General features: G+C 45.2%; 1 protein-coding gene across 2 annotated transcripts in view; it reads left to right on the top strand.

The window, feature by feature from the left end:
* The first annotated feature begins 2,255 nt into the window (after positions 1-2,255).
* Positions 2,256-15,749, top strand: part of LOC101523875 (neurotrimin) — a 1,051,792-nt gene continuing 1,038,298 nt past the window's right edge. For both annotated transcript variants that reach the window (XM_004593275.3, XM_058664095.1), the window contains exon 1: positions 2,256-2,665. In XM_004593275.3, coding sequence (XP_004593332.1) covers positions 2,584-2,665 — 82 coding nt within the window. In that variant the 5' untranslated portion in view covers positions 2,256-2,583. The remainder of the gene's footprint in view (positions 2,666-15,749) is intronic.

The following is a 15,749-nucleotide window of genomic DNA, read 5'->3' as shown; positions in this document are numbered from 1 at the left end:
ACAGTATTTAGCACAGAATATTCTTTTTAAGGTTGACCTGAGACTGAATAGTTGAGGTTCAGATTTGGACTCCCACCCCCATAATATTAGCTGGCTTAGGGCCTCAGTGTTCTCAGCTTGATAGTGGGGATGATGGTAGCATTAAATCGTGGATGGTGGGGGTGTATCACACACACACACACACACACACACACACACACAAACGCCACAGTATTATACCTGACACTCAACAGACGCTCCAGAAATATTCTCAGTGATGATTAGCTTCTTGTTATTGTCACACATAAGGAGCTCAATTAAAATGTGTAGCAGAATACATAGAATTGCTATAGTTTCAGGTGAGGCAATTTACCAACGTTAATGCCTCCACCTGTCCAGGTTAGAACTGAAGGCTTATAAATGACCCAAGGTCTTTATCACCATCCTGGAGAGAAGCAAAATGAAAGGAAAGGAAGGCGTTCTTCCTTCTGTACAGCACTGTTATCACCCGCTGTCACAGTCGTCCCAAAGCATTTAATTACACGTGTCACTATGCTGAGCACTGCACAAAAAGACTCATCTATAGATAAAATTCTTGTCCATTGGGAGCTCACAATATCAAGGACATTTTGATGGACATGTGAATTAGAATTTAATGGCAGGGAAAAAATACACCAGTTAACATAAATGGACTGTAGGAATGATTGCAGTTGTCCGGTTTTAGAGACAAGAAGGCAAGATCCAAAGAGGTCACATGGCCTGTCCCTGGTTGCTGGGTGTGGGCAGGTCTGAGATCAGCATCCAGGTCCCCAGGCCGAGGGTCCCCGGGCCGTATGGCCCAGCAGGTACTTCTCTCCATGCGCAGCCAGGAGCAAGGACATAGCTTCACACTTTATGCAAGATGGCAGTGCTATTTCCGCTTCACTTCTGCGCTCACAAATATAAACAGACAACCAGCACTTCTGTTCTACACAGTTTGAGCCCGTACAAGGGGACTTCAAAGAGTCAGAGAAAACAGAAAAAAAAATGGTAAGTTTTTTATTAGTGTAAAAAAAAATTGCTGAAATCCATGCATAGTATTTTCCTAACATTCAGTTTTCATGAACTCTTGGAAGAGTCCTTGTATGCCTGAGTTTCAGGATCTTCTACACCAAAATAAACATGCCTTCTAATCAATCACGTTTTCCATGAACTCATATACAATGAAGTTATGTGGGAGTTACAAGGAAGTATGATTAGCCGTTCATATCAGGAAAAAATTTAAATATATATCAATTTAAATACACACACATATATCTATCCATATCTATCTATATCTATAGCTATATATGTTGAAGCACAGTTGGACGGGGTAGCATGGTTTTATTGGAGGTGGTGGGAGAAGATTTTGTGAGGAGCAACAATTTCCAAAATTTTGATTCCTGTCGTTTAACCTGCTTCTCACAGGAGGAAGCCAAAAATCAGAATCATCAACTTCCAAAGCATTAGGATTAGATCTCCTACAAAGTCATTTGACTATTTCTGAGTTTTACTCCTACTTATCACCAAGGAGATGAGTGCAGACAGCCCTCAGAGGAGATGATCTAATTATACACAGAACATGCACTCAGGAAGTCCTTCAGCAGATCTAGCTTAAATCTGTCTTGCTGCAGCGCTAACCACAAACACTCATACGTAGTCGGACTAAAGCAAGGAGATTTGACTCACACCTTGTTCTCTCTGGGAGTGGGCTCTCCCATCCTGGTCCTTCCTTCCCACAGCGTTATACATCATTGCATGACTTCAGATATACACAAGGGCACAAGAGAATGAAAAAGAGAAGTGATGTAGACATTCAGAAACAAGAGTAACAGGAGAAGAAAATTGGAAGTTCTTTATTATCTTCAAAGCAACTAAAGTGGAAAGGTTAATTCAAAGGAGAAAAGAGGGGAAAAAACCCTGTTATTGGGGAATATTTCCATCACAGAGAACAGCAGGCTCCCAGGGGTAAATTCTGACTCTTTCTCACAGGTTCCATTGCATATAGAAATGTCACTTTAAAATGTCCCACAAGCAGTTGAATTTTTCCAGTGCAAAGCCAGTCTGGGGTCAGGAGGCTGCAGAATACCAGGGGAGAGGGATTTTCTGGTGCTTGGGGCTCCGAGACTGTCAGCTTAAAAAATGAAAGTAATATAGAAGGGGCAAAGTGGCATTTATCATTCTATCTCTCCAGGCTCCTGTCTCTTTAATCAGCTAGCCTGATTTGCCCAGTAAATGATTCCTGAGTGTGTGTGTGTGTGTGTGTGTGTGTGCCCGCGCGCGCCTGTGTTATAGCTCTGTCAATCCTTGGATTAGAACCAATGATTGCAGCTTGTAGGAGGGCTGTCCAGGGCCAGATTGTACAATGTGTCTCAGTGCCAGAGTATGAGTGGAGATAATTACGGAGAAGTCATACTCTCTCACACCCTCGGCTTTCTTGTTGTGTCCTTCAGCGAAACAGTGGATTTAAATCTCCGTGCATGAGCTTGAGCTCAAAGCAGTCTATTAGGAGAGAAAGGAAGAGAGAGGGGGGGAAGAAAACCGAACCTGACAAAAAAGAAGAAAAAGAAGAAGAAAAAAAGAATCATGAAAACCATCCAGGCAAAAATGCACAATTCTATCTCTTGGGCAATCTTCACGGGACTGGCTGCTCTGTGTCTCTTCCAAGGTAAGCTCTTGCCATTGATTTGCCTACGGTCGACCCGGGAATTGGACGGTGTTCTTTATAGGATTCGCAGACTCCCTGAGCTGGCTCTGCTGCGCGGCTTGCAGGTGGAGGGGAGAGTGTTTCAGCAGCATGGCTGGGACTTCATTCTCCCTACCAGGCTGTGAGACTATTGATTTGATTCTGGCTGTCACCGGAACGGGGAACCGTACGTGCAGAAGTGAAATGTGTCTGGCACTCACGTTCCGTCCACAGTTGTGTGCTGGGCTCTCTGGCTCCATGCACATTCTTGCACACATACACAACGGAGCATGCATGTAAGCCGTTGAAAAATGACAGATGCTGAGGGCATTGGGATTGCTAATGTGTTGCTTATGTGAAGGGAAAGAAATTACAGGATGAAACTTTAAATATTGGTTACTGAACTTGTGAATCTTTTAAAAGGAGCAAATGGCAAAATGCAGGCTCAAAACAATCAGGTGCTTCCTGTGAGGTTCCTGTCCGTGATCCGGTTTGAAGGGCTGAATCAATTTGTAGCCGCGGTGAATGGCTGTGTTACTTTGGAATGTATTTGGGGGTGTGTTGGGGCGGAGGGCTGTGGGTAAAGAGCTGATAAAGTGGGGTGGGAGCACAGGGCTCTAAATATGGGGAAAGCTTCTCTAAGTTGAAAAGAGAGTAACGAGAAGAGTCGAATGCTAATTTTTGGTGTATTTCTCGGCTGGATAGCCAAGCTGGGACTGCAGTTGAGGGCTGGGCTTGCTCTCTGGCCAAGTGCGCACTTTGGCGTGTGCTGTGCTGCGTTCAGGTGCACCAGGAGTCGGCCTCCACCTTGAGTCTGTCTGCTGCACTGTGTGGACCCACACTCTGTCCCAGCTGTGACACTCTTGCCAGCACCAGAGTTTGCCTCTCCCATGTGGGTTCTCACCTACCCTCTCCTTTGTGGGCTTCCTGTTGGCCTCCCTCACCTGAACTCAGCAGGATGCAAAAAGGGGCACAAACTTTCCCTGGGTGGTCCAGCGCAGCAAGGATCTCTAGGACAAGGCTGCCTGAGGTGGGTGAGGCTCCATCTTCCGCAGTTGTATTCCCAGTGGGAAGTTGGGTCTGACAAGACAAAAAAAGGAGGGGGTACCACCTACTTCATTCTCTTTGCCTCTCCAACATGCAATGCTTGGTCCTGCTGACCCCACACTGAGGTCGGGCTTAGGAATCTGTTGCCTGCCCTCAAGAGTCCGCAAAGGCTGTGGTGCAGATCTGCAGGAAGAGGGAGAGGGACAGGGCTTGACGAAGTCAGACGTGTGTTCACCTTTGACTGGGGCCACAGAGGAAAGCAAGGGGTCACAGGTAGAATCGGTGTCAGGGACCAGGAAGTCTATAAAATGCTGGTATCTTGCAAAGCTATGTGTGACGTCACCTCCTGCACCAAGCCTCAAGGGGGCACCCGGCCTCAGGACCCCCCTCGCCTACCCCCATGGAGGTACTGGTGGGTGCAGGAGCATTGCGAGTCAACTTGGAAGCGTCCTTGAGTCACACCTCTTACATAATCTGGAGCAGCAATAGTTTGTGTGTATGTGCATATGTGTGTTTCTCTGTGTGTGTGTGTGTGTTTGTGTATACAAGTGAGACACTGCTTCTTGGGCGCCCCAGGACCCCAGCAGTGAGGTCAGAAACTCACATAATCAGCGGGGAAACTGAGGCTGGTACCAGGTAACTTCAGGGAAATCGCTTCTATCATGCTGGCAACAGAAATGGAAGCTAGCAAGGCAAGGGGTGTAGTGGGGGCAGCATAGGGGCGAGGGAGGGAAGGCCCTGAATCCTCAGTAATTTCCATCTGTCCTGTGATCTTGTGTCTCTAGCATCTTTAAAGTCAACCTGAACACTAGGGCCAAATTGCCACTAAGAATAGCCCCACTGGCTGCATGCCAGGAGCCCCAGGGCCATACTGAATTTACATATAAATTAGCATGCGTGATGGGTTTTTTATTTCTCATCAGAAATAAATGCAGGGAGGCATAATATTTGCTCATACTTTAAACTCTCTGAATAGATGAACCTAAAGTGGTGGTGCCGATTTCTGTTAGGGTAAAATCTGAAGTTGAGCAATCTTGTGCCTATTTTGGGGTCGAGGGAAGCTGTAGGGAGTACCACAGATCTTTTCACGTTCTACCAAGTCCTCAAGGAGACTGATTGCCTTATGTTTGATATCTACTTCTAGTCACATTGCAGTAGGCTCCAGGGCATCCTAACAGACAAGGCTGCCCCATTTTTAGGCAGAATGACCCTTTAGGATCCCCATACCACAGGCCTGTCAGATGGGAGGAAGGTGAGGTCTGTTTTGGCTTTCAGGGCTAGGAAACCGGAGTCTGACAGCAATCTCTTATCGAACTTACAGAAGTACTGAGGCAGCCCAGGTCTTGCCTGCAATAATCCAGCCCTATTGCATTGACCCAGTGGGACTAGTTAGAATGCAGTGCACATTTCAAGGCAATTTTTTTTTCTTCTCTGTTTTTGTTTCAAGCTGTCTCTTCCCAGGCTCCCTCTTGCCTCCTGGAAAGGTGTCTAGTGCAAGGCTCAGGCAATGCCCCCTCCCTGACATGCTCCTTTCTCCAGGTTAGAGAGAAAGGAGTGTCCCAGGGAATCATCACTGATTAGTGACAGGCGGGAAGGGGGGAGGGTGATTAGCTCCCAGGGGGTCTGGCCCTGAGGTGCACCAGGTTGATTAGCCAGGGGCACCTCTGTGCTTGGAACAGGAGCAGGGAAGCTGCAGCAGGCTCTGTCCTTTTTAGCACACCGCCCACCTTCTGCCACAGAGAGGCTCCAGAAGGAATGGCTGGCGAGCTGCAGTTTTCTCTTTCTAGAAATCGACCATTTCTCCTTCGAAGGATTGTTGTTCCTTTCAACCCTTTGCCATGAGCTTGACACAGCTCTCCGCTCACCTTCATTTTCTCACATCCTCTCGTGTCTCGTATCAACTTACCTGCCCCACTTGAGACCTGGATGTTGTGGAGTGAAACCAGGGAAAGGCGACTGAGCCAAGAGCACTCTCTCTCCTTTGCTCAGCACCAACTCCACAGCCCTGCTGAAGGGGAAAACTGGCTGAGATCCTGCCCCTCCCAGCACACATGTGGGTGCCCACAACAGCCCAAGCTGAGTAGCGGTTCAGAAATGTAAGGGTGCAGATAATACCATGATACTATTTCATGGGCAAGAAATACAGGCAGAAGGAAAAAGGGAAAAGCATAGCTACACTGGCTGTCGTACTGTCACGCTGTCAGGCAGCTCTGGAAAGTTTTGTGCAAGATGTGCAGGGCACTACACAGCAGATGTACCCCATCCTCCCTCCTGGGAGTGATCCTCTGAGTGTCTGCTCAAGGGGGGCTTGAGCAGTGCCAGCTGTGACCAGTACTTTCTGCTGCAGAGAGAATTCCACTCTCGGAATGACAGCTTGAGTTCACAGATGCGCACCCTGGTTTGGTGCTGATTCTTCCTTGCACAGTTCTTGTGAAGCCAAATATACGCCCAAGAATCCCCTTTTTCATCCATACTGTACAGCCTCTGACTGTTGCTCTTTCCCCATCAGCTTGCGCCATGACCCTGGACTCGCTAAGCAGTCCTGCCTGGTGTTTTGGAAGCCCATCTCTTTGCTCTCCTGCATGGAAATTCCATTCTAGGTTGTAATACAGCAGCCCCTGGGCACCTCTTCTCTGTGTGTATGTAACCTGGCAGGGCAGAGACACTGTGGTTAGTGCTGCTGCTGGCTGCTTTCCACAGGTGGGGCAAACAGCCACTGTTGGCTTTAGCCACACAGTTGCTCCCTCGGGATGAAGTGTCCTCTCTCAAGGTTCCAAGAAGCAAGTGGCTTTGTGAATCGGTATGGGACAGGCAATCATAGCATGTGCAACATTCACGGACTGAAGGGCTTCTCAACACTGTTGTCCACTCATGTTGGAGGGACATTTGCAGTAGGACCAGTGGGTCTGGAATTGGACTTTTTTCAAGATTTGGGGCTGGAGTACATAGTCTACTTCTCTCAACCAACTAAAATGCTATATAAATGGTACCTAGATCTGTATCTATATCCATATCTATATCTACATCTGCTTATGCGGCTTGATGTGCAGCCCCATGAAGGTCCTCCAGACATCCACAAGCAAACGACCTCCAGTTTTCAAGCTGATAATGCTGGCCAAGGCCTACCTTGGAACCTGTAAATCTGAGCTTAAATTCACTTATGTATTCTATAGGGAAAAATCTTCCCTTCTGTGAATCTGTCTCCCCACCTACAAGCCTGGGAGCAGCTCCCCTGGGTGTTGTAAGGGCTCATTAATGCTTGTAACATTCCAAACATGTGGCGCTAAGTGGAGCTCCATGCTGAGATGGGTTGTATTTAGGCGGTTTCCTTCCTTTCTGCTCTATTGGCTTGTTACGTGTTTACTTTATGTCTATAGTCATTTGAAATTCAATAAAACAAATTAAACATGAAAAAAATGAAAACATGCAGACCTGAGGGAGTCGATGGCACACAGGTTGGATGGGGTCTTAGGGTGCTGTGGCTACAATCCTGGCATCCTCTACCTCGGCAGCGGTTGATTTATTTTATAGGAGAGTCCACGTGGGAGGGCTGGAGGGGCTTCAGGAATACTCACTGGGGGGACTCACTTTCCAGTCATCTCTTAACAGGAGACTTTGGCTCTGGGTGCAATTTTTGCAGTGCAAGAAGCCGAGGCCAAAGGCATTGAACAGGGTAGGGGTGGGAGGAATAGAGCTCTAAGCTGAATTAGAAAAGTAGGGGTGTGTGGGACCAGCAGAGAGCTCTTGCCTTGGCTTTGACTGCAGTTTTGGTCAGTAGCATGCAAGAGAGAGTTGTATCTTCTTTTATGTATGTATGCTTTTATTTATTTATGCAGCCTTCTGGAATAAGACTGCTCTTGTCATCACTGCTGAAACTTAACATTATCAGAGTTCATTCCAGTCATTCTGTCTCCCCCTTTCCTCCCTCCTTCTCTTTCTACCCCTTGTCCCCCTAATCTCTGTGCTCCCCTCTTTCTTCTCCTTTTCCCCCTTTCTTCTTTTTGTTTTTCTTTCTCCTCTCTGGGAAAAAAAAAACAATTGATCCGTTGACAGATCTAGGTCAAGTTGGCAGGGGTTGCTCCGCTTCACGCAGGCCTGCCCGGGAGAAGGAGCGGAGAGTCGGCTTCCCAGTTCCCAGGGAGCCAAGGTGACAGGTGGGAGGGGAGGGAGGGGGATGCAGTGGACTGTGGGTGGGTTCAGACGTCCCCTTAAGTGTGTCGGGATCCTATTGATTACCAAGTCTCGGGCTGCTTGCTATCTCTGACACTCTAGTTTTCCATATCCATTTTTTCTCAGCTTCTCTCTGCTGCCTGTGCCAGCTTTTCTCAGGCCTCCTTCTCCTTGCCTCTCCTTCGCTCTTCTCCTCTTCCTCTCCCTCTCCCAAAATCATGACAGGAGATCACAGAATCGTCCCCATGTAAGTCACCTTAGAGAAACAGCCTTTGGTTTATTTGCAAGAGGGATAACTGAAGCCCTGCCAGAAGAGCTCTGTAAGTCATTTGCAAAATGTGGAACAAACCTACAAATATTCACATTTCACTTGCTAGAAGGAGAGGAATGCAAGAGAGACTGTCAAGCTAAGAAATCAAATATTGGAAAACACATTCCACAGTTCTGTAGCCAAGGATCTTTTAGTTTACCTAATTGGACTTTTTGTTTTTGCTTGGCTCGTTGTTAGTTTTTTTGTTTTTGGTTTTTTTTTCTTTTTTTGTCTTTAGTTTCTTTGAGGATATTGCCCTTTACAGTAGTAAAAAATGAATCTGTTCATTCAAATTCATTCTATAGTGCTACTTGCCCTACTCATTCAGAAGTGTCATCACAGTCTAACCCCAATACAATGCCTAACTGATGGTTTACCTGTAAACAATTCAACCGCTGGTAACTGTGAATTGAGTACCTACTCCATGCTATGCATTGTGCTAGGTGCAGCGCATATGACTGTGACTCAAAAAAGTGAAAGATAAGACCAAGGCCCTAGTACAATCTCCCAGGCTCAGCTCAGTTGCCAACTTTCTTTGTGATGCCACAGCACCAGCTGGAGTAGGCCGTGATGCAGATCCCAGTGTTTTGTGCAAACAGTGGCAAGAAAGTGACCTGTGTTCACTCCTTGTTGAAAAAATGAAGTATTGGAAGAGGAGGCACAAGGGTCTAGCCCTGTGTTATAATAGTACATTAAGCATACTGGCTCTGCCGGGAAACAACTTGTGAATGCTTGCTGTGGAGCATGGTGGAATCTGGTTGTCCTTGTGGCCATTGTCTTGTGCTGTTGAGTTACTGGTTGATTTGTTTAAGTGTTGCTGCTGCCCCATTTGATCTATGCAACTCCTTTCCGCTCTGCCTTCTGCGCAGAACTGGAGGGCCAGACAGATAAAGGGAGACCACTTTAGATAAGACCGGGAAAGAATTTGCCCAGGCACGAGTCTGGATGAGGTATTTGCTGTTCCTCTGACCTCAGGGAGGCATTCATATTTCAAGACAGATCTCAGATAACCTCTCCTTTGAAAGTCCTTTATTTATTTATTTATTTATTTATTTATTTATTTATTTATTTATTTTGCTAGCCAATCACCATACCCTAACTTAGGATTCCTAGAATATTAGAAATGCATCAGTAATAGAGGAATTTATTTTCTTTCTTCCTGTACTTTGCGGTGGTTGGGACAGTGTGTTGTGCAGCTGCTATTGTACACACTACATGTCACTTGTGTTTTCAACTATCTGTGCTCATGGCACACATTTCTCTGGTGCCCATCCAGTGTGTGTACATGTTTCCTGACTGCTTCAGAAGCGTTGCTTTTATCTGAATTTCATCATGATGGTAGAGACTATCTTATGGTCCTGGGATTTTTCCAAGCCCAGCAGTCCAGATGTAATCTCCATATCTCCAGAGCTATTTTAGAAATCAGAATGGTCTCCAAGGGTTAGGTCCAATCTGCATGAAGTTGCAATACTCTCTGTGTCTAAGCCAGTGCTTCAACAACTGCAAACTGGATCCTATCACAGACCAATTAAATCGGACTCTCTCGGGAATGAGAACTTACACGGGTGTTTTTAAAGAGCTTTCCTAGAGATTCTCATCTGTAGCCAGGTTGAAACGCTCTACCTCCAAAACCATCTGAAAACAGTCTGCAACTGTGGCCAAAATATATGCCCTCCATGGGTCTCTGGTTTCCCTTCTGAAATAAAGCTGTGGGACTAAGAGTTTTTCGAGCTTCATGCCAGGTTCAGCATTTGGCAATTCTACAAATAGATTTTTCTGAGTATAGTTATTGATAGGAAGTGGTGTTGCAAGAAAATGCTCAGCACCAGTCTTTGCCTGCAGGAAACACAGGCTATAAGCAGTTAGAGACGAATGAACAGGGTCCAAAGGTGCAAGTACTGTGTGTGTGTGTGTGTGTGTGTGTGCAAACACTGTACAGAGTGCTCCATTTATAATACTGCGTGCTTGTATATGCATGCATTTATTTATCTGTCCTTAAAATGGAAGGAATGGATTAGGGAGTTATAGTGCTGTAGATTAAGGGAATTAGGGATGATAATGACTCTAAATGGATCAATCACTCAGGATTTCTATAGGAGAAAGTCAGAGGTCATTCCAATGAAGGTCGAGAATGAAGGTGTTTGAGCTAGATTTAGAACGTACTAAGTGATGGTGGGTCTTGGAGGAATTTCCATCTTGAAGTGTAAGGATCGCCTCTCTCTCCTCTGCTTAGCTTCTTCTCTCCCTCCCCAGGAAGCAGTTAGCCAGCTGCTTTGCCTCCATTGCTCCCCTTCTCACGGTCCATAAAGACTCATTCATGCTCAGATTCTTGCCAACAAAGCTGTAGCTTCACGTGTGAGACAGGAGAGATGCAGCTCAAGCCAGATCAGCTCCTGCACTGCATGCAAGACATGAGGAATAGAGCTACCGTGAGGATGTGTGCCAAACCCCTGGGTCGCCCAGGGTTCTCACTACTGTGTCTGACCACCCCATCCCAGCTCTGACGCCCAGAATCACAGCCAGCCAGACCCATGGTAGGCTTGGAGGTTACATTAGTTTGATCTCTCTTTTTGAACTCTGAAATCTCTAGAAAGCAACTGTGGTGTTGCCTCGGCCCTGTTTCCTGTAATGGGGAACTTTCCTCTGTCCAAATAATCCATTGTATCTGAATGTTAGATTTCCGGGATAGCAGGATGGGAAGCAGGGGGAAGAGACAGGAGAAACTCTGCTTTCTTGCAGGTACCAGGCATGTGTCCTGGATGCAGAGTGTGTGATAACCAACAAGCAGCAGGACCACGTCTAAACCCTGATTTGATCCCTACTTTGAGATCTATGGAAATTCTGTCAGCTTTGGTGTGATTCCAATTCGTTTCAACAAAGTGAAGATATTCACAGGGCTTGCTATATAAAGCTGCTATAAAACAGTTATTAAATAAGTTGATGGAAATAAGGTACTTGGATATTGCCTGGCACAGGGCAAATGCTCGATAAATACTACTTAACCATGTTGTGGTTGCCACTAAATCTACTACTTAGCAATTAAGCCCCCCCACTTCACCCTGCAACATGATGTTTTTCAAATATTCGGTCATAATTTCCTCTCTTCTCTCTACCTCCAATTCTTCTCTCTAAGAAGTTAAATATTCCAACATTTTCCTCCCATTGTCTCCACAGTGAACCCTAAGGAAGGGAGCTCATTACTCTTTCTTAAAGTTATTCCCACTGTCTCACTCTCCTCTTCTTGTTAAAGTTTCCTCCTTTTAGGCAGTCCCTAAACGCCCTGCAGGTTGCAGGCTGGGGCATCCTCTATTGCCAGATCTGAGTGAAACAGCCTCAGCTCTCTGGCAAATTGTGTCAACTTCTTTGGGACTGGCCCGGTGCATGTGTTATCAATCTTGTGCATTTTACATTTCAAAACCTAACACTTTCTGCCTCACACCCTGCTTCCTGAGAGTAGAATACACCATCTGCAGTCTAGGGATGGGCTGGCCCTTCCCTGCCCAGGTCCACGCCAAAAACACTTTTTACAACTTGAGACATGATTCAAGGTTCACCATGACCTTGATGCCACTCCTTCCTTCCTTTTTGTTTGAACTGCATCTGTGTCTATCGTTATTCTTTTTTTTTAAAGATTTATTTTGTTTTAATTGGAAAGGCATATATATATATATATATATATATATATATATATATGCATACATATATATACATATATATAGAGAGAGAGTGAAAGAGAGAGACAGAGAGACAGAGAGGAAGATCTTCTGTCCGAGGGTTCAATCCTCAAGTGGCCGCAACAGTTTGAGCTGAGCCAATCTGAAGTCAGAAGCCAGGAGCTTCTTCCAAGTTTCCCACACAGGTACAGCAGCCCAAGTCTTCGTGCCATCCTCGACTGCTTTCCCAGACCACAAGCAGGGAGCTGGATGGGAAGTGGGGCTGCCAGGATTAGAACCGGCGCCCATATGGGATTCTGGCACATCCAAGGCAAGGACTTTAGCCGCTAGACCATCATACTGGACCCTATTGTTATTCTGAATATTTGCAAACTATTGGCGTATATACCCATTTGCACAACTGCCTCCTACCTTCCAACCCAGGAACTCCAGGAGGGGAGGGATGGCCATACAACCCTTGCATTCCTAGAGCATTTAACACAGTGCAATGGGACAACGGAGATGCTTGGTACTTACAGGGATAATGAAGGGAGGGGGAGAGGAAGGATATGTTATGGAGCATGTAAATTTGTGGGTTTACCAACAGCTGCTGTTAACTTAGTCCTTTCAAAGCATATGTTTGCTGTTGTTAGATTCAACTCATCTATTCATTCTGAAGACAGCTTTTTTGTTAATCCTAAATCCATTATCTCTTATATTAGTGTTCTTCACTGGCTATAATCAATAATAAACCATATGTTACAAGGCACCCTGTAGTCAGTCGTCCCAGTTCTATATTTCAGGTCAAACTTAATGGTGAATGGGTCAGGTCAGGAGAAGAAGGGCACCTGCTTGCTTGTCTGTCCTTTACCTCAGTGAGTGCTGGCCTGAGCAGGTTCAAGGGCAACACGGCAAAGTTAAGTCCAAGAAAAGCAGAAAGTGACTGGATACGTTTTGTTAACTGGAGAAGATGAAGTGGCTAAGTGTTTCAGACCATTTCTTCCAAGTATAGCACTTTTTCTTTCTTCCACCAAGTTTTCCACAACAGTATCTGACTATCCTCCTCAACAGTGTATAGGAAACTTGGCCCAGAGTCTCTTGATGCATCTTATCATTTTTTTTTTTTTTATGGAAAGGCAGACATACAGAGAGGAGAAGACAGGGAGAAAGATCTTCCATCTGATGGTTCACTCCCCAGGAGGATGCAACAGTTGGAGCTGAGCCAATCTGAAGCCAGGAGCCAGGAGCTTCTTCCGGGTCTCCAATGAGGGTGCAGGGGCCCAAAGTTTTGGACCATCCTCAACTGCTTTCCCAGGCCACAAGTATGGAGCTGGTTGGGAAGCAGGACAACCAGGTTGCAAACTGGTGCCCACATGGGATCCCGGTGCATGCAAGGCAAGGACTTTAGCCACTAGGCTATCACGCTGGGCCCCTTGATGCGTTTTTTTTTCCTCATTGCAGTTGGCGATGCATGGACATTCAATGTTGGACAAACTATTTCCTTAATGTTAAAAGCAAATGAGATTTAATTGTTCTACAGCTGCCATTGCTTTTTCCTAAAACCTTTCTAATAGAAGAATATAAATGCCCTGTAACCATACTTAGTTAGTTTCCCATAATCTTCAACCCTTTTCTAAAATCAAGATAACTTAATAATTAAATGCAAAAGCCCTTTAAGAAAAGCAGACTTCTGGAATTGTGAGATAGCTTGGAATTTCTTTTACTCAGTCTCCCTCCCAAGGCAACCTGCCACCCGCCCTAGTGAGGTTCCCTCTTTCCAGATAGACAGCGCCAGAGGCTACCAGTGGCCAGAGACTCCCTCCCTGAGTCATGGCTCCTGGTTCAGGCTGTCTCTCTGAAGCACTTCCAGAGACTGCTGTATGCAGCATGTCCACAGTTGACTCTCACAAACCCTCCCTGAGCAGATCAGAATGGCACATGGTCGGTCACCTGTGATGTGCAAAGTCCCCAGGTGCTTATATCGTGCCAATGCTGATGAGAATTATCAAGACTAGCACACTGTCTCATAGATGATAAACCTCAAGAAAACCTTTCTCTTCTGACTGATATTTTCCCAAGGATTAATTTGTTTAGGTTTTGAAGAAGTAGAGACAACAAGAGACATAAACAGAGATAGAGCTCTCACCCACTAATTCAGTCTCTAAATGCCTGCAATAGCTAAGGCCTGGAGCCAGGATTCAGGAGTCAGGGACTGGGAACTCAACCCAGGTCTCCTATGGGAATAACAGAAACACAGCTACTTGACCCATCACTACTGATTCCTGGGATCTACACTGGTGGAAGGCTGTATTTGGAAGCCTGAGCTAGGAATCAGTTTCAGATACTCTCATGTGGAATGCAGGAATCTTAACAGGTATGCCAAACACCCATCCCTGGTAGGCACTTCTGATGGTTTTGAGTACTGATCCTATCCATTCCCTTAACAAACCATACCCTAAGTTGGGGGGAGTGTTGCAGTGGTAAAAATTCTCACTTGTCAGATCCACACCTAGCTGGATATGCAGTACAGGTAGGATCGGTGAGATAGACTCCAGGTTCCTGGCTGGCAGTTTAATAATTGCACTCAGAGGAGCTGTGGTTTTATTGGCCCTTATTATGTCCCTTTGTTAACTTGGGAGGCTGAGATATAGTCAAGAAGACAAGTTGAAAGCAGAAAGGCAAACAACAAACATCAAGAATGGCAAAGAAGGTTTTTCGCTTGAACCACGTAGGCTCAAAAGTAATTGAGAAGCACAATTTCCCATAGACCATCCAATAGAAAGGCCTCAAGTTCAAGATGGTTCTCCAGTTGCGGCAGCTCTGGAGTCGCCATTTGCACACTTGCTACCACCTGCAGAAAACATGTCATCTGATTTGATTTTGTTTACACGCAGCAGAACACTATACTGAGAAATCTATGAGAGGCAAAAATTTGCCTCCCTTTAACTTTTGCCTTTTAGATCTATCAGAATGTAATAGGACTTCAATATTTCCTAGAAAAACAAATTAAAACATCCATTTTGGTAAAAAAAAAAAAAAAGAAAAGAAAAGAAAAAGCTTTTATAACCATACACAGAATTTCCAAAACACATGTTCTGAGGACTTTTTCAAGATCTTTCCTTCAGGTAACAATGTGTGATCTGCTTTCTAAGAGTCTGTCATGGATCCTATTGATCTTATCTGAGCAGTCTCAGTTCTCTCTTGTCATCATTTCATGACCTCTTTTCTGGATCACTAATCATCCCGATCACAATCTCCCGCACATGTCCAGTTTGGTAATGAGCAATTTAAATTGTGTCATTACAAAGGACTCCTTCAGACATAATCTGATGGGCAAAGTTTGGAGTAGTCCATTATCCAGTCAGTTTCTTCACTTTGTAGTTCTATAGGTCCACTCAATAACTACATTTATTTCTTAAGTGTATGTGTGTGTGTGTGTGTGTGTGTGTGTGTTTTCAAATCATACCAGTGGTTCATATTAAAATTGGATTAATTTCTCTCACAAGGTATTATGTAATACCTCTCCAACTCTTCCTTACAAATAGTCTGTCAATTGTTCCTTTAAAATGTTTGAAAAATTTTTGTCACATGGATCCATTATTTTAAACATCATTATTTATTTATTTGAAAGGTAAAGTGACAGAGAAAGAGGGAGAGAAAAAGAAGAGAAAAATCTTCCACCTGCTTATTCACTGCACAAATGACTGAAGTAGCTCTGGCCAGGCTAGTCCAGTTTGAAACCAGGACCTAAGTACTTGGATCACGTACTGCTCCATGTGGGAGGCACCAGCAGTAAACTGGACCAGAAGCACGAAGTAGCTGAAACTTGAACCAGGACTCTGAAATGGGATGCAGTGTTGGATTAGTGTACTGTGCCTCAACCCAA

This window comes from Ochotona princeps, chromosome 4 (genome assembly GCF_030435755.1).
Source record: "Ochotona princeps isolate mOchPri1 chromosome 4, mOchPri1.hap1, whole genome shotgun sequence".
NCBI lineage: Eukaryota > Metazoa > Chordata > Mammalia > Lagomorpha > Ochotonidae > Ochotona > Ochotona princeps.
The sequence above is the reverse complement of the archived record's forward strand: the minus strand, read 5'-3'. Positions and strand labels throughout refer to the sequence as shown.